General features: G+C 45.8%; 1 protein-coding gene across 1 annotated transcript; it reads left to right on the forward strand.

The window, feature by feature from the left end:
- The first annotated feature begins 6,853 nt into the window (after positions 1 to 6,853).
- On the forward strand, positions 6,854 to 18,726 carry LOC311123852 (uncharacterized protein). The gene is made up of 3 exons (XM_084198074.1): positions 6,854 to 6,927; positions 8,541 to 8,963; positions 13,661 to 18,726. The coding sequence occupies exons 1-3, from the start codon at positions 6,896 to 6,898 to the stop codon at positions 15,699 to 15,701; spliced, it is 2,496 nt and encodes an 831-aa protein (XP_084054200.1). The 5' UTR covers positions 6,854 to 6,895; the 3' UTR covers positions 15,702 to 18,726.
- The last annotated feature ends 214 nt before the right edge of the window (positions 18,727 to 18,940 follow it).

Here is an 18,940-nt window from a genome sequence, read left to right on the forward strand (position 1 = left end):
CAAACCCCCAGGGTGCCTTATTGCTGTTATAAAATGGTTATACGGTAAAAAGTAATGTTTTGTCATACCCGAGGTATATGGTCTGATATACCACGGCTTTCAGCCAATCAGCATTCAGGACTCGAACCAGGGCTTATAATTGTAGATAAATCCCCTTTGCGCATGTGCATAGCTACAGATAAATCCGACAGGAGAGGTTGAGTGATGGAAGTTGGACAGATGGTCTCGAAATCTCTGAGCAAGAAACATTTGGATGAACATACAAAAATTAATGTTAGGCTATTTTCTGGCAATTGTGCTGTTATTATGTGCCAGATGTTAAGACTACAAACCGTTATAAATGGCCCGTTCGCGAGATTGACTTGTCATTTCAATAGGTTACAGACTAAAATCTGGGTTTATGATTCTAATTACATTTTGCCACAGTTTTCCTAGATAAAGGCAGGTAGCCTATAGACCCTGATAGTCCTACGTCTAATTTCAGATAGTCTACAGTAGCCTAGACAAGATGTAGGCAAGATGTAAACTGAACGATTTAGCAGCTTGCTTAGTTCAAATTAAGACTAATTTATTCAACATCAATAGCTTGGCGATTTCGCAATAAGAAGTGCTTGTTTCCCGAATAGCCTGCTGGAATAGGCTACTGAGGATGGGGTTATAATTCCAATCACTGAATGAAATATTAATCAAATCAATGCAAATAGTCCGGGTAGCCATGATTAGCTGTTCAGGAGTCTTATGGCTTGGGGGTAGAAGCTTTTAAGAAGCCCTTTAGACCTAGACTGCGGTAGCAGAGAGAACAGTCTATGACTAGGGTGGCTGGAGTCTTTGACAATTTTTAGGGCCTTCCTCTGACACCGCCTGGTATAGAGGTCCTGGATTGCAGGAAGTTTGGCCCCAGTGATGTACTGGGCCATACACACTACCCTCTGTAGTGCCTTGCGGTCGGAGGCCGAGCAGTTGCCATACCAAGCAGTGATGCAACCAGTCAGGATGCTCTCAATGGTGCAGCTGTAGAACCTTTTGAGGATCTGAGGACCCATGCCAAATCTTTTCAGTCTCCTGAGGGGGAATAGGCTTTGTTGTGCCCTCTTCACGACTGTCTTGGTGTGTTTGGACCATAATAGTTTGTTGGGGATGTGGACACCAAGGAACTTGAAGCTCTCAACCTGTTCCACTACAGCCCTGTCGATGAGAATGGGGGCGTGCTCAGTCCTCTTTTCTTTCCTGTAGTCCACAAATCTCCTTTGTCTTGATCACGTTGAGGGAGAGGTTGTTATCCTGGCACCACATGGCCAGGTCTCTGACCTCCTCCCTATAGACTGTCTCATCATTGTCGGTGATCAGGCCTACAACTGTTGTTTCGTCTGCAAACTTAATGATGGTGTTGGAGTCGTGCCTGGCCATGCAGTCATGGGTGAACAGAGAGTACAGGAGGGGACTGAGCACGCACCGCTGAGGGGCCCCCGTGTTGAGGATCAGCGTGGCGGATGTGCTGTTACCTACCCTTACCACCTGGGGGCGGCCCGTCAGGAAGTCCAGGATCCAGTTGCAGAGGGAGGTGTTTAGTCCCAGGATCCTTAGCTTAGTGATGAGCTTTGAGGGCACTATGGCATTCTCACGTAGGTGTTCCTCTTGTCCAGGAGGGAAAGGGCAGTGTTGAGTGGTCCTCTGTAGCTCAGCTGGTAGAGCACGGCGCTTGTAACGCCAAGGTAGTGGGTTCGATCCCAGGGACCACCCATACACAAATAAATGTATGCAAGCATGACTGTAAGTCGCTTTGGATAAAAGCGTCTGCTAAATGGCATATTATTATAATAGAGATTGCATCATCTGTGGATCTGTTGGAGCGGTATGCAAATTGGAGTGGGTCTAGGGTTTCTGGGATAATGGTGTTGATGTGAGCCATGACCAGCCTTTCAAAGCACTTCATGGCTACAGACGTGAGTGCTACGGGTCGGTTGTCATTTAGGCAGGTTATCTTAGTGTTCTTGGGCACAGGGACTATGGTGGTCTGCTTGAAACATGGTGGTCTGCTTGAAACATAATCATATGTTTATGAACTGAATACGCTTGTCAACAACAGCCAGTGTTTATTGTTTTGAATTTGTTTGACCTGTAGCGTAATCTGACTACTGTTACCGTCAATCTAATGCGTTCAAAATAACACAAGGCTACAACATACAATAAACTGAAGTTCTAGGCTATTTATTAAATTGGTTTGCCAGCTCCAGGTAGGCTACACAAGTGACACAAATCGATTTGCAATGACTCCAGCGATATCGTAATTTTAACATATTTATTGTATCAAATGGTAGCCTACAATGGCATATACATTAATATGCAACTTGATGGCCAACTGTGGCAAATGTATAATTCTCCACATTTAGCCTAATGTCAGTATCATTGAGGACATTTCCCCATAAAAAGAACGACGCGACGGGGGTTCCATAACTTCCATTTCAAATTTACACTCGGGCAGCCCCCAAGACCCAAGAACTGAGCATGCATAAAGCACGATACGTTTTCTTTAAGCAGTCAACATTAGAATGCAGTTTAAACCACCTCCGAGCTGATGAATGTGATGCGCTCTAGTGCGCCCAAAGTGGTTTTCCAGTGCTTTGTCTCTCCTCCTCCCCACCACTCACTCACTCAACAACAGCCTGTCAGTCAGGAGCAGGTCTCAGTGAAATATATATATTTTTAAGAGAAATACCTTGGCGGCCGCGGTGCAATTGAGAAATAGTCAAAAAACCCGCAACCTGCGCAAAACATTTTCACCCATGACATCGTTTTCAAAGTAACCCTATTTTACTGGAAAACCGCGAACATTGGCAACACTGAGCATAGTGGGCAGAACAAGCAAGCAGGTATTGGTAACATATTTTACTTTTGGGAACCGAACAATGGAATGAGATCAGATGTTTCATCGTTGAGAAAATTAGCAGAATGTCTGTCGGCCCATTTTCACCAAGTTCCACCCTCTCCCACTACCGGCGACAGGACTTCCTCTCACTACCATATTTGAAGAAAACATTCTGAACAGATGCTTCAGCTTTATAGCCCCTGTGACGTGTCTGGGTTTCCCCGTCTGTCTGTGATGAAACCGCTATTGTTGCATCCGCTAGACTCCCGTTCACTGAGCTATAATAAGAGTGCTCAGGTTTTATATGCGCTATTGCGAGCGCAGCGTTGAGGTTCATAGGCACAGGAAATCGTCCCCTTGTCTGGATAGGCCAGAAAATGTGACGTCTTACTCCCTATGCAAATATATTTCCTGTGTCTGTGAACCTCACAGCTGCGCTTGCAATAGCGCATATGAATCGGGACCACCAGCACTTGTAGGGAGTGTAAAGCAATTGATATTTGCGGCTTTCACAGAGAGCGCTGTACACAGAAATATCGGTTGGAACCGGTCCATCACTGCTCAAAGTCCCCTTATAAATTATGTTATTTCAAGAGGTAGACTGGCTCTGTTAGACAAAACAGCCAAATACTCCATCTAAACGTGAATCGATTCTCAATTGCAATATGGTTCTACAAACATAAAGCCCTTTACTTTCATATCACATAAAAAATAATTTCACTAATGCAAAATATACACTTACTGTACACTGTGTTAACCGGCTTCATCACAGTTGCAGCTGACAGTATTTTTCAGTTACAACATGTTTCTGGCGGCCTTCTTCCATTATGCACACTTTATTTAACTTGGCAAGTCAGTTAAGAACAAATTCTTATTCACAATGACGGCCTACTGATATCGAAGATACGTTCTGTATGTTTCCAAAACCGTACCGCAAGCGATGCGTGTTCACGTTCAGACAGAGTGCCGGGGCTCTTAATAAAAGTTCCCTGGGAAGAAGGTACCTTAATCAATAGGCGCCAAAGGCATTTAGGGTCTATGAATGGGGCAGAGCTGTCCAGGCTTACAAACAGAGCAGAGCAGAGGACTATTTAAAAAATATATATATATTTCACCTTTATTTAACCAGGTAAACCAGTTGAGAACAAGTTCTCATTTACAACTGCGACCTGGCCAAGATAAAACAAAGCAGTGCGATAAAAAACAACAACAACACAGAGTTACACATGGGGTAAACAAAACATACAGTCAATAACACAATAGAAAATATATATACAGTGTGTGCAAATGTAGCAAGTTATGGAGGTAAGGCAATAAATAGGCCATAGTGCAAAATAATTACAATTTAGTATTAACACTGGAATGATAGATGTGCAAGAGATAAATAATAATAATATGCAATTTAGCAGACGTTTTTATCCAAAGCGATTTACAGTCATGCCTGCATACATTTTTGTGTATGGGTGGTCCCGGGGATCGAACCCACTATCCTGGCATTACAAGCACCGTGCTCTACCAGCTGAGCTACAGAGGACCACAGAAGGTCTACAGAGATTATGTGCAAATAGAGATACTGGGGTGCAAATGAGCAAAATAAATAACAATATGGGGATGAGGTAGTTGGGTGGGCTAATTTCAGATGGGCTGTGTACAGGTGCAGTGATCGGTAAGGTGATTTGACAACTGATGCTTAAAGTTAGTGAGGGAGATAAGAGTCTCCAGCTTCAGAGATTTTTACAGTTCGTTCCAGTCATTGGCAGCAGAGAACTGGAAGGAATGGCGGCCAAAGGAGGTGTTGGCTTTGGGGATGACCAGTGAGATATACCTGCTGGAGCGCATACTATGGGTGGGTGTTGCTATGGTGACCAATGAGCTAAGATAAGGCGGGGCCTAGCAGTGATTTATAGATGGCCTGGAGCCAGTGGGATTGGCGACGAATATGTAGTGAGGACCAGCCAACAAGAGCGTACAGGTCACAGTGGTGGGTAGTATATGGGACTTTGGAGACAAAACGGATGGCACTGTGATAGACTACATCCAATTTGCTGAGTAGAGTGTTGGAGGCTATTTTGTAAATGACATCGCCGAAGTCAAGGATCGGTAGGATAGTCAGTTTTACGAGGGCATGTTTGGCAGCATGAGTGAAGGAGGCTTTGTTGCAAAATAGGAAGCCGATTCTAGATTTATCTTTGGATTGGAGATGCTTAATGTGAGTCTGGAAGGATAGTTTACAGTCTAACCAGACACCTAGGTATTTGTAGTTGTCCACATACTCTAGGTCAGACCCGCTGAGAGTAGTGATTCTAGTCGGGTGGGCGGGTGCCAGCAGCGTTCGTTTGAAGAGCATGCATTTAGTTTTACTAGTGTTTAAGAGCAGTTGGAGGCTACGGAAGGAGTGTTGTATGGCATTGAAGCTCGTTTGGAGGTTTGTTAACACAGTGTCCAATGAAGGGCCAGATGTATACAAAATGGTGTCGTCTGCATAGAGGTGGATCTGAGAGTCACCAGCAGCAAGAGGGACATCATTGATATACACAGAGAAAAGAGTCGGCCCAAGAATTGAACCCTGTGGCACCCCCATAGAGACTGCCATAGGTCCAGACAACAGGCCCTCCCATTTGACACATTGAACTCTATCTGAGAAGTAGTTGGTGAACCAAGCGAGGCAGTCATTTGAGAAACCAAGGCTATTTAGTCTGCCAATAAGAATGTGGTGGTTGACAGAGTCGAAAGCCTTGGCCAGGTCGATGAAGACGGCTGCACAGTACTATCTATTATCGATCACGGTTATAATATCGTTTAGGACCTTGAGCGTGGCTGAGGTGCACCCATGACCAGCTCGGAAACCGGATTGCATAGCGGAGAAGTTACGGTGGGATTCGAAATGGTCGGTGATCTGTTTGTTAACTTGGCTTTCAAAAACTTTCGAACGGCAGGGCAGGATGGATATAGGTCTGTAACAGTTTGGATCTAGAGTGTCACCCCCATTGAAGAGGGGGATGACCGCGGCAGCTTTCCAATCTCTGGGGATCTCAGACGTTACGAAAGAGAGGTTGAACAGGCTAGTAATAGGGGTTGCGACAATTTCGGCTGCTAATTTTTGAAAGAAAGGGTCCAGATTGTCTAGCCCAGATGATTATTAGGGGTCCAGATTTTGCAGCTCTTTCAGAACATCAGCTGTCTGAATTTGTGTGAAGGAGAAGCGGGGGGGGGCATGGGCAAGTTGCAGCGGAGGGTGCAGAGCTGGTGGCCGGGGTAGTGGTAGCCAGGTGGAAAGCATGGCCAGCTGTAGCAAAATGCTTGTTGAAATTCTCGATTATTGTACATTTATCGGTGGTGATAGTGTTTCCTAGCCTCAGTGCAGTGGGCAGCTGGGAGGAGGTGCTCTTATTCTCCATGGACTTTACAGTAATAATATCCCATTTAGCAGACGCTTTTATCCAAAGCGACTTACAGTCACGTGCGCATACATTTTTACGTATGGGTGGTCCCGGGGATCGAACCCACTACCCCTGGCGTTACAAGCGCCATGCTCTACCAATTGAGCTACAGAGGACCATGAGTGTCCCAAAACTTTTTGGAGTTAGTGCTGAGGACTATTGTACCAGATGTATGTATCACTATGACCTAAGTGGAAAGACAAGTGCACCTTTGTATTGAAGACAGATTGTCAAGGAAAGTAATAGTGGGGACAGTTAAACCTCCAACACCCACACAATTCTAAATTTTACCCCAGTGCATAGCCTACACTCCAAGCCTGGATGTGTTTTGATGGTGTGTGTCGTGTGTATTTGCTGCAGATGGAGATTTGTGGCCTCATCTCAAGAGTTCACAACCATTTACAGAGTGAGACAACTGCTCTCGCGAGATCCAAGGGGCTCATGCAATGGGTCTTAAGAAATTGTTTCATGGATCTCGCGTGAATACGCCACTGACGGCAGTGATATTGAGGCAGGGGCAGGGGGCGGGGGTGAGAGGTACCCGTGAGATGTTTGGAGAATTTTTATAAAATTATTTATTTAAATAAAAATGGCCGCCGTAGAGAGCGGAGAGGAGAGACTGTAAGTGTGAATTACATGTATTCACCATTTCAATGTCGAGTTAGATGAATGTTCAAGTCGTTTAAAATGTATCGCTGTATTTAGCTAAAGTAATGCGTTGTATTTCTGTTATGAACTGGTCAGCAGGCAAGCTTACTGAAAGAGGCGTTCTGAATACGTCACCAAATTATACATAAAGAAGTATTTCCCCTACTTTAGCGGATCATGGATGAGCAAGGAAATTAGCTGTCGTGTGTGTGTGTGTGTGTATGTGTGTGTGTGTGTGTGTGTCATTTTCTGACCTCTGAAAACAGAGCCTGTAGATTTGTAAATACATTTACTCTCAAAAAAAGATATCCAGTTGTGTTTGCGCTCTATTTGTCCACATCCTCCACCCTCATAACCAATTTGGCTTGTTGGCTAAATAGCTGGATAGGATGTAGCGTCAGCTGGTTATATATGTGGCCAGCTGGTTATATATGTGGCCAGCTGGTTATATATGTGGCCATTTGGTCATTTTGCGACGGAGTAACCTCATATCGTTATGCGTTGTTATGATGGAGCTTTTATTTATTTTCTTTGCAGAGCTAATGGGTTGCTGGTTATGACGACTGTTATCATCTAGCTAAATGCTAGAGCTAGCTGACATGAGTTGGCCCATTTTCTAGAATAACTAATAATGTTATGAAGCGATCAAATAATTGCTTTAATTGCATGAAGGACTGAGTATGATGTGGCAGTGGTACAAAAGTACATTGATGTACCGTAAAAATAATGCCCTGTATTTCTCCTACACTGGCATCTGGTGTGGAGATATCCTACATAGGACAATTTATCCAAAAATAGATCGTAAATATTATGTGTGTGCATTACAATTAGTCCGTTAGGATGAAGTGAATAGCATGTCGTGACGTAGTTGCTGCTGTAGGCTACATCTAATGGTACCGTTGTGTAGATCATGATAATGATAAGCTTTGAGATGCTTGTGTGTATGTGGACCCATGTGCAGTTCAAAAATATTTCAACCATTCACATCTCTTGCCTAGTGGCTTCTCTGGCTGGCTGCGTCATTCGAAATGTCTGCTATAGGGATGGTGCTTATTTCCACAGTGAGTAGAAAATGGTTCAGTCCAGTCCAAGCGGACTGAAGGTTTTGTCCTTAAATGCTTTTGCCAAACTTCCAGTAATGCCATATAGTTTTCACTATGTGAAGAAACAGCACAACAAAATATTTTTTCCCCAAAATGTGTTTTTATGACCTTTGTGAATTAATGTAGGTTGGGAGCAAACTGAGGTTTGTAACTTGTCTGTGACTTTGACATTTTGTTTAAAACATGTTGTACCCTTATCGGCCGAAGATAGAGTTGCAAAGTTCCTGGAACTTTCAATAAATTCCCTGGTTTTCCAAAAGTCTTGGTTGGAGGATCCCGGATTTCCTGCTTGTTCCCTCCTGATTCCGGGAATCCTCCAACTGGTATTTTGGGAAAACCAGGGAATTTATTGAAAGTTACAGGATTTTTTTTTTTGCAACCCCAGCTAAGGATAGCCATTCTCCATATTCTCTGGTCTGATGAGCTGAGACTGTGCCTCTGCTCTGCCTCTCGCCCCCTCATGACTAACGTTGTCTTCCACAGCGGTGAGGAGAAGAGTGAGGACGCCAACCAGAATCAGAGCTCCAACGACAAGGACCCTGAGACACACAGCAAGCCCAAGAAGGTGAGGCGGGAGCGGAGGGATGTGGAGAAGGAGAGGCTGAAGTCTTCATCCACCACCACCATGTCCTCCCCTCCTCGTCCTCCAGCCCAGCAGCCCTGTGTGGACCAGGACCAGCCCCAGCTGGCCGAGGCTGAGGCGGGGCCCTCTGAGCCCGCGGTCGTTGCAGCCGGTGACGCCTCGGGTTTCTCCGAGTCCCCTGCTTCGCCCAAACAGAGGAGGTCCATCATCAGAGACCGCGGTCCGCTCTACGACGACCCCTCTCTGCCCCAGGGCTGGACACGTAAACTCAAACAACGCAAGTCTGGGCGTTCCGCCGGAAAGTTTGACGTCTACTTGATGAAGTGAGTAGGCTATGAGAGAGAGCCATATCAAGTATTTTCTCTCAAAAGCATATCTGAAATGATGTCGTGATATGATCGTATTAAATATGACACAGAGATATGATACAGCCTGATCTCCTCTAGGTGTGATATGAAATCCTTCGCTGGAAGTAGCTAACGAACTCGTGTCTGATTCGTCCCTCATTGATATTGTTATGTGACTGAACCGCATAGAAAGTGATTCACAGGACTGGTTTGACGTTGATGGAAATACTTCAAAGATGGATACAATGTAAAAAAAAAAAAAATCTGAATCATGTTTTTTTATTTTTATATACAGAGCCTTCAGAAAGTATTCAGACCCCTTGACTTTTCCCACATTTTGTTTCGTTATGCCTCATTATAAAATGGACAAAATAAAATAAAAATCCTTAGTAATCTACACACAATACCCCATAATGACAAAGGGAAAACTGGTTTTTAGAAAGTTTAGCAAATATATTACAAATAAAAAACAGAAATACCTTATTTACATAAGAATTCAGACCCTTTGCTATGAGACTCTAAATTGAGCTCAGGTGCATCCTGTTTTCACTGATCATCCTTGATATGTTTGTACAACTTGATTGGAGTCCACCTGTGGTAAATTCAATTGATTAGACATGATTATGGAAAGGCACACACCTGTCTATATAAAGTCCCACAGTTGACAGTGCATGTCAAAGCAAAAACCAAGCCATGAGGTCGAAGGAATTGTTCGTAGAGCTCCGAGACAGGATTGAATCGCGGCACAGATCTGGGGAAGGGTACCAAAACATTTCTGAAGCATTGAAGATCCCCAAGAACACAGTGGCCTCCATCATTCTTAAATGGAAGAAGTTTGGAACCACCGAGACTCTTCCTAGAGCTGGCCGCCCGGCCAAACTGAGCAATCAGGGGAGAAGGGCCTTGGTCAGGGAGGTGACCAAGAACCCAATGGTCACTCTGACAGAGCTCCAGAGTTCCTCTGTGGAGATGGGAGAACCTTCCAGAATCAAAATCAAATCAAATGCAAATTTTATTTGTCACATACGTGTTTAGCAGATGTTATTGCGGGTGTAGCGAAATGCTTGTGCTTCTAGCTCCGACAGTGCAGTAATATCTAACAAGTAAGATCTAACAATTTCACAACATATACCCAATACACACAAATCTAGTAAGGAATGGAATTTAAGAATATATACATATATGGACAAGCAATGACAGAGAGGTATGGACTAAGATACAGTAGAATATTATAGAATAGAATACAGTATATACAGTGAGGGAAAAAAGTATTTGATCCCCTGCTGATTTTGTACATTTGCCCACTGACAAAGAAATTATCAGTCTATAATTTTAATGGTAGGTTTATTTGAACAGTGAGAGACAGAATAACAACAAAAAAATCCAGAAAACGCATGTCAAAAATGTTATAAATTGATTTGCATTTTAATTAGGGAAATAAGTATTTGACCCCCTCTCAATCAGAAAGATTTCTGGCTCCCAGGTGTCTTTTATAAAGGTAACGAGCTAAGATTAGGAACACACTCTTAAAGGGAGTGCTCCTAATCTCATCTTGTTACCTGTATAAAAGACACCTGTCCACAGAAGCAATCAATCAATCAGATTCCAAACTCTCCACCATGGCCAAGACCAAAGAGCTCTCCAAGGATGTCAGGGACAAGATTGTAGACCTACACAAGGCTGGAATGGGCTACAAGACCATCGCCAAGCAGCTTGGTGAGAAGGTGACAACAGTTGGTGCGATTATTCGCAAATGGAAGAAACACAAAATAACTGTAAATCTCCCTCAGCCTGGGGCTCCATGCAAGATCTCACCTCGTGGAGTTGCAATGATAATGGTGAGGAATCAGCCCAGAACTACACGGGAGGATCTTGTCAATGATCTCAAGGCAGCTGGGACCATAGTCACCAAGAAAACAATTGGTAACACACTACGCCGTGAAGGACTGAAATCCTGCAGCGCCCGCAAGGTCCCCCTGCTCAAGAAAGCACATATACAGGCCCGTCTGAAGTTTGCCAATGAACATCTGAATGATTCAGAGGAGAACTGGGTGAAAGTGTTGTGGTCAGATGAGACCAAAATCGAGCTCTTTGGCAGGAGGAGGAATGCTGCCTATGACCCCAAGAACAACATCCCCACCGTCAAACATGCAGGTGGAAATATTATTCATTGGGGGTGTTTTTCTGCTAAGGGGACAGGACAACTTCACTGCATCAAAGGGATGATGGACAGGGCCATGTACCGTCAAATCTTGGGTGAGAACCTCCTTCCCTCAGCCAGGGCATTGAAAATGGGTCGTGGATGGGTATTCCAGCATGACACTGACCCAAAACACACGGTCAAGGCAACAAAGGAGTGGCTTAAGAAGAAGCACATTAAGGTCCTGGAGTGGCCTAGCCAGTCTCCAGACCTTAATCCCATAGAAAATCTGTGGAGGGAGCTGAAGGTTCGAGTTGCCAAACGTCAGCCTCGAAACCTTAATGACTTGGAGAAGATCTGCAAAGAGGAGTGGGACAAAATCCCTCCTGAGATGTGTGCAAACCTGGTGGCCAACTACAAGAAACGTCTGACCTCTGTGATTGCCAACAAGGGTTTTGCCACCAAGTACTAAGTCATGTTTTGCAGAGGGGTCAAATACTTATTTCCCTCATTAAAATGCAAATCAATTTATAAAAAAATTTACATGCGTTTTTCTGGATTTTGTTGTTGTTATTCTGTCTCTCACTATTCAAATAAACCTACCATTAGAATTATAGACTGATCATGTCGGGTGGTTGATGTCCATTATGATATTTTTGGCCTTCCTGTGACATCGGGTGCTGTAGGTGTCTTGGAGGGCGGGTAGTTTGCCCCCGGTAATGCGTTCGGAAGACCGCACCACCTTCTGGAGAGCCCTCCAAAAGGACAACCATCTCTGCAGCACTCCACCAATCAGGCCTTTATGGTAGAGTGACCAGATGGAAGCCACTCCTCAGTAAAAGGCACATGACAGCCCGCTTGGAGTTTGCCAAAAGGCATATAAAGACTCTCAGACCATGAGAAACAAGATTCTCTGGTCTGATGAAACCAAGATTGAACTCTGGCCTGAATGCCAAGCGTCACGTCTGGAGGAAACTTGGCACCATCCCTACGGTGAAGCATGGTAGTGGCAGCATCATGCTGTGGGGATGTTTTTCAGCATCAGGGACTGGGAGACTAGTCAGGATCGAGGTAAAGATGAACAGCGCAAAGTACAGAGAGATCCTTGATGTAAACCTGCTCCAGAGCGCTCAGGACCTTAGACTGGGGCGAAGGTTCACCTTCCAACAGGACAACGACCCTAAGCACACAGCCAAGACAACGCAGGAGTGGCTTCGGGACAAGTCTCTGAATGTCCTTGAGTGGCCCAGCCAGAGCCCGGACTTGAACCCGATCTAACATCTCTGGGGAGAACTGAAAATAGCTGTGCAGCAACGCTCCCCATCCAACCTGACAGAGCTTGAGAGGATCTGCAGAGAAGAATGGGAGAAACTCCCCAAATACAGGTGTGCCAAGCTTGTAACGTCATACCCTAGAAGACTCCAGGCTGTAATCGCTGCCAAAGGTGCTTTGACAAAGTACTAAGTAAAGGGTCTTAATACTTATGTAAATGTGATATTACAGTATTTAATTTATTTGTTTATAAATTAGCAAATAATTGCTTTGTCATTATGGGGTATTGTGTGTAGCTTGATGAGGGGGAAAAAAAACAATTTTCATCAATTTTAGAATGAGGCTGTAACGTAACAACATTTTGAAAAAGTGAAGGGGTCTGAATACTTTCCGAAGGAACTGTTTATATATTTATCTGAATCTGGAGATATTTGATACGTTTCTATTGGTGCTCGTACCTGCCCACCTGGTATTTCACCACACTTACTTTTACAGAAAGGACGTTTACAGATCTGTTTACAGAAAGGAAGTTTATAGATCCGTTTACAGAAAGGACTTTTGGTGATCCGTTTACAGATGAGTTTAAAGAAAGTATGTTTACAGACCCCTTTACAGACCCCTTTACAGGTGGTCCTCTGTAGCTCAGCTGGTAGAGCACGGCGCCTGTAACTCCAAGGTAGTGGGTTCGATCCCCGGGACCACCCATACACAAAAAAAATGTATGCACGCATGACTGTAAGTCGCTTTGGATAAAAGCGTCTGCTAAATGGCATATTATTATTATTATTATTACAGTTAGGACTTTTACAGATCTGTTTACAGTTAGGATGTTTACAGATCTGTTTACAGAAATGACATTTACATTTACATCATTTAGCAGACGCTCTCTCTCATCATCCAGAGCGACTTACAAATTGGTGCATTCAACTTTTTTTGGGGGGTGTGGGGGAAGAGTTTACAGACATGTTTACAGTTAGGACATTTAAAGAAAGGACATTTACGGATTCGTTTACCGTCAGGACATTTACAGATCTGTTTACAGTTACGATATTTACAGATCAGTTTACAGTTAGGACATTTACAGATCTGTTTACAGTTACGACATTTACAGATCCGTTTACAGTTAGGACATTTACAGATCTGTTTACAGTTAGGACATTTACAGATCTGTTTACAGTTAGGACATTTACCAATCCGTTTACAGTTAGGATGTTTACAAACCCGTTTACAGTTAGGACATTCGGTGTGATCTGTATTTCAGCCCCGAGGGGAAAGCCTTCCGTTCCAAGGTGGAGCTGATCACCTTCTTCCAGAAGGTTGGGGACACCGCCACCGACCCCAACGACTTCGACTTCACCGTGACGGGGCGTGGCAGTCCCTCCCGCCGCGAGAAGAGACCCCCAAAGAAACCCAATGTGGTGAAGCCGTCAGGGAGGGGCCGGGGTCGGCCGAAGGGGAGTGGGAAGGTCTTGGAGGGCGTGGCAATGAAGCGTGTGGTGGAGGAGAGTCCTGGGAGGCTCTTGGTCAAGATGCCTTTCGGAGCATCCAAGGCATCCGAAGCGGCGGGGCAGCCGTCAGCACCGGTCGTAGTCGCCAAGATGCGCCCAGGACGGAAAAGGAAGGCGGAGACACCACCGCAGACTGCTCCGAAAAAGCGGGGGCGTAAGCCAGGGTTTGTGTCAGCGGCAGTTGGGGCGGCGGGTTCCAGTACTTCCCCCTACGCAGTGGCCGCTATCCTCGCCGCAGAAGCCAAGAAGAAAGCTCAGAAGGAGTCTTCCACTAAGCCGGTGCAGCAGACCGCTCTGCCCATCAAGAAACGCAAGACCAGAGAAACTGTTGAGGAGTCGAAAGACATTCCAGCTATAGCCACGCCAGAGCTGGGGACAGGTGGTGGTGGGACGGGGACAGGGACAGGGACAGGGAGTGCTGTGGTGGTGGCAGCAGCAGAGAGGACAGACCAGGGACAGAAGGATCAGGGACAGAAGCTGCCAAAGAGTCCAGGGAGGAAGCACAAGTATAGTCCCCTTACTGCCGGGGTGACTGGAGAGGACAGTGGTGGGGCCAGTGTTGGGTCTAACAGCGGGGCCAGCAGAGGTGGCAGCAGCAGTAGCATCACTACCCCAAAGAGCCACAGCCACAAGAGAAAAGAGCGTACGCCTCACCACCGCCTCCACCACCACCACCACCACACACACTCCTCTGTAGGGGAGGATCCTCCTCCTCCTCCCTCCCAGCGGCCCCCTCACCACCACTTCCCCGGCCTGACTATGGGCCTGGTCTCCCATACAGCCAGGGCCTCGGTGGGGCCAGGGGCCCTCCGGCAGAATGAGCCCCAGGACCTGAGCACCTCCAGGGGGCCCTGCCGGACCAGCACCACCACAGCCAGAGGAGAGAGAGAGGAGGTCAGGCAGGTCAGACAGGACAGGTGTCCAAAGCCTCCGGCCACTGCAGTGGTGGGAACTGGTGACACCAGGGCCAACAAGCATCAAGTGGACGAGGCAGCGGGGACTGTGGAAGGGAGGGATTTGAGAGACATTGTGCTCTGCTCAGTCGTACCCAGACCCAGCCGGGAGGAGACAGTCTCAGTCGTACCCAGGCCCAGCCGGGAGGAGACAGTCTCAGCTGTACCCAGGCCCAGCCGGGAGGAGACAGTCTCAGCTGTACCCAGACCTAGCCGGGAGGAGACAGTCTCAGCTGTACCCAGACCCAGCCGGGAGGAGACAGTCTCAGCTGTACCCAGGCCCAGCCGGGAGGAGACAGTCTCAGCTGTACCCAGGCCCAGCCGGGAGGAGACAGTCTCAGCTGTACCCAGACCCAGCCGGGAGGAGACAGTCTCAGCTGTACCCAGGCCCAGCCGGGAGGAGACAGTCTCAGCTGTACCCAGACCCAGCCGGGAGGAGACAGTCTCAGTCGTCCCCAGGCCCAGCCGGGAGGAGACAGTCTCAGCCGTCCCCAGGCCCAGCCGGGAGGAGACAGTCTCAGCCGTACCCAGACCTAGCCGGGAGGAGACATTCTCAGCCGTCCCCAGACCCAGCCGAGAGGAGACAGTCTCAGCCGTACCCAGACCTAGCCGGGAGGAGACAGTCTCAGCCGTACCCAGACCCAGCCGAGAGGAGACAGTCTCAGCCGTACCCAGACCCAGCCGAGAGGAGACAGTCTCAGCCGTACCCAGACCCAGCCGGGAGGAGACAGTCTCAGCCGTACCCAGACCCAGCCGGGAGGAGACAGTCTCAGCCGTACCCAGACCTAGCCGAGAGGAGACAGTGGAGTCTCGGACGCCGGCCACTGAAAGGGTTAGTTGACTGCGTTGCAGGACCCATGTCTGTTAGGAGAGAGGAACCGTGTAGTGGAGCAGTGGGTTTTATAAGAAAACACAAGGCAGCTGTTGGTTGATGTTCTTTCTGTGGGTTGGGCTGTTTATCTGTTTATTGACAAACAAATAGTGCAGCTTAAAGGACAACCCACAACAGATTGCTTCCTGATACATTTTCTTTTATTTATTATTTGGTCATTGTTTTGCTCTTTTTGTTTCTGCTTTAAACCTGTTAGTCATCCACTGCGACCCATGATCCTTTGCTCAAAGCTTACAGGACGCGGAGGACCTACACTTCCTGTTACATCATCAGCCGGAAACTATGGAATCCATGGTTTAAGATACCGTTATGAAAATTGGACTGGAAAAAGGGGTTTGGATTTGCCTAAAGCCAGGCCTCATGTCCTGTCGGGCCCTTAGAAGTGGGCTCGCCAGTGTTGTTGTGCAGTACTGTACTGTGTGGATAAAACGCATCACAATACACATATGCCATGCAAGCTGCCACTGCTTCTGTTGTAGCGTATTCTTTTTTTTACCGCAGTACGCTCAGGGTTAGTCCCAAATGGCAACATTTCCCCATTTAATGCACTTCTTTATAGGGCCCCTGGTCAAACATAGTGCACTATATAGGGAATAGGGGTGGCATTTTGGATGCAAGCCTCTGTTTCCAGCTCTACAGACCAGGCCTATTCATTTAGGTGACACGTGTTTCCCTCCAACCTATATAATGTCGGCCCGTGTGTCCCAAATGGTACCCTATTCCCTATGTAGTGCACTACTTCGACCAGAGACCTTATGAGCCCCTGTCAAAAGTAGTGCACTACGTAGGGAATAGGGTTCCATTTGAAACGAAACACTCTTGATGCTGACAGATAACTTCCTATCTGATGGTTGAGGTGATGAACCCCCCCCCCCCCTTGGATACACCAATGACGTGTGGTTGATGAATGTTTGGCTACTGAAAACAGGTGTAATTTCATTTAAACGCATTAGAATTCTACTGATGCCTTTCCTCTCGCCGTTTACGTATATAACGGATGCTGACTGTAGTCCCACACAGAAGCAAATAATAGGATACCAATCATTTAAAACTGTATTTTATTTTTTTTACTAGTAATGCAAATTAGATAGTAAATGGAAATTTGACCCAGTTTCTCCTAAATTGAACTGTTTCCCCACAGTCAGAAAGGAAGTTAAAAGCACAACTGGACCCAGGAATTATGATAGCGAATGCTCCATAGATTCGTCACCTGTATTTTGTCAATACCTAAAGTATCATACGTTTTTTTAATACTGAAATTACATCCCAAAGACATTATAAATAACCAAACCCACTGGAGTAAGTTATTTTGTTCTCTGTTGTGTGTAAAAAAAATAAAAAAATCTGTCAATAATTAAACGTAAACAGCACAGTGGGTCAATTTCCGCAACAACTAAGAGCGTTGAAGCGCGAGGCTCAACTTCTCCACTGTTTTTGGTCCCGTGGCTACCACGCTGTACACGGCGTGAATCGAACGTGCAGATACTGTGTGAGAGCGAAGTGTTGCATCTCGCTCATCTCAATATCTCCGGTACTGCTCGCGGCAACATCATTTAGCCGAGTCTACCTTTTTAATGTATTCAAATGCTCTAAACGTTTATTTAAAAATAGAAGATTTTATTATTTTGACCGGGAATATTTCCGTCTCCAGTTTTGACGTAGGGCCTATGGATGTCAACACAGGACTCCTTTCTGCGTGCAACTGGACTAGACTCTTTACTCACGGCTTGTGAAACTTGCTGCGTTAGACTAGTTGGTTTCCTTTAGTTTAAACTCACAGGTAGGAAGTCAAAAGATGTGGCACAAAAAAAACGAACAAAAAACTAAATGTAACGCATGCTAGAGGTTTTAGGCGGTTTTTGGAAGCTAGAACTTGCTCCATGGTCACCTCATGTGTTGCCGGTGTTTTTAGATGAGAAATCATGTGAACAGTTGCATCGTAGTCGGTCAGATTTAAAAACGTATGGTTGGAATTCAATCAAATCTGCAGTGAGCAGAAATCGGCATCCCTGCGCAGACAATAGTCTACAATGTGTTGTGTTGATAACAAGCAAAAATTTAATCTGTTTTTTTTTCACCCCATTTTAACAATGTCTCGCTAATTACATTAGTTAAAACATGCATTTTTCTTCTGGCTCAATAACAAATGTTTGAATGAATTTTACCCTACACTCACTCACTCACTCACTCACTCACTCACTCACTCACGCAGAAGCAATTCCATAAATGTACTGTAATGACCCTGACTAGAAAAACATTGTTTCTAATCTGTACTCAGTCTTGAATCTGAAAAAACGTATTCTTGCATGTCAGAACTCCGGAGATCTATTTGTTAGTGACTTCTTACAGTGTAACATACTATGATAGTATAGATTATTATTACTTTAATGCGCCAATATGTTAAACCTTGGAATTATCTGTAATGGACATGTTGATGACAGTATGAGGATGTTGTGCAGATCTGTTACAGTAAACAGTAGTACTCCGTTTTGGCACAACACCAGAAGACACATTTTTTTCTATCTGCACTAGAATTTTCGCCTTCTGTAGATCGGATATAAGAACTGTGAAAGTTGAAACCCCTGTCTCCACCTTGCATTGAGAATGTCCTATATCTACCAGAGATTCAGACCCCTGTCTCCACCTTGTATTGACAATATGTCCTATATCTGCCAGAGGAGGCTTTGTCCTCCTCAATAAAATGCAAAGTGGTTTGGATGTGGCTCATATCTCTCCTCCTCTTGCTTACCCTCTTCCCTTGCCTTAGTGACTAGGGAGGGGCAAAATGGACAATACAAGCTATCTAGCTCACAAAGGGCTGTGTAATATCTTCAAATTCACAACAGTGCGGGGAGAAAGAACTGTTAAAGTCTAGTGTATCTAAAAACCTGACATGATCACACCGTCTGCATCGTTGCAGTTGTGAGTATCTTGGAAGTTTTGGTACAAGTTGACTGAGTGAACCCCCAGTGACTCCAAGCACCACTGGCTCCCCCCCCCCCCCCCCCCCTTCTCTCTTTCTCCCCCCCCCCCCCCACCCCCTTTCTCTCTTTCTCCCCCACCTCTCTCTTCCCCCTCTCTCTTTTTCTCTCTCTCTCTCCCTCTCTGCAGATCATCACAGGAAGCTCTCACTCTACACAAATGCCCTCTCCACCCTACTGAGCCAAGCTGAGCTGTACTGAGCTGTC

This window comes from Coregonus lavaretus (genome assembly GCF_964263955.1).
Source record: "Coregonus lavaretus genome assembly, contig: HAP1_SCAFFOLD_421, whole genome shotgun sequence".
NCBI classification, from domain to species: Eukaryota; Metazoa; Chordata; class Actinopteri; order Salmoniformes; family Salmonidae; genus Coregonus; species Coregonus lavaretus.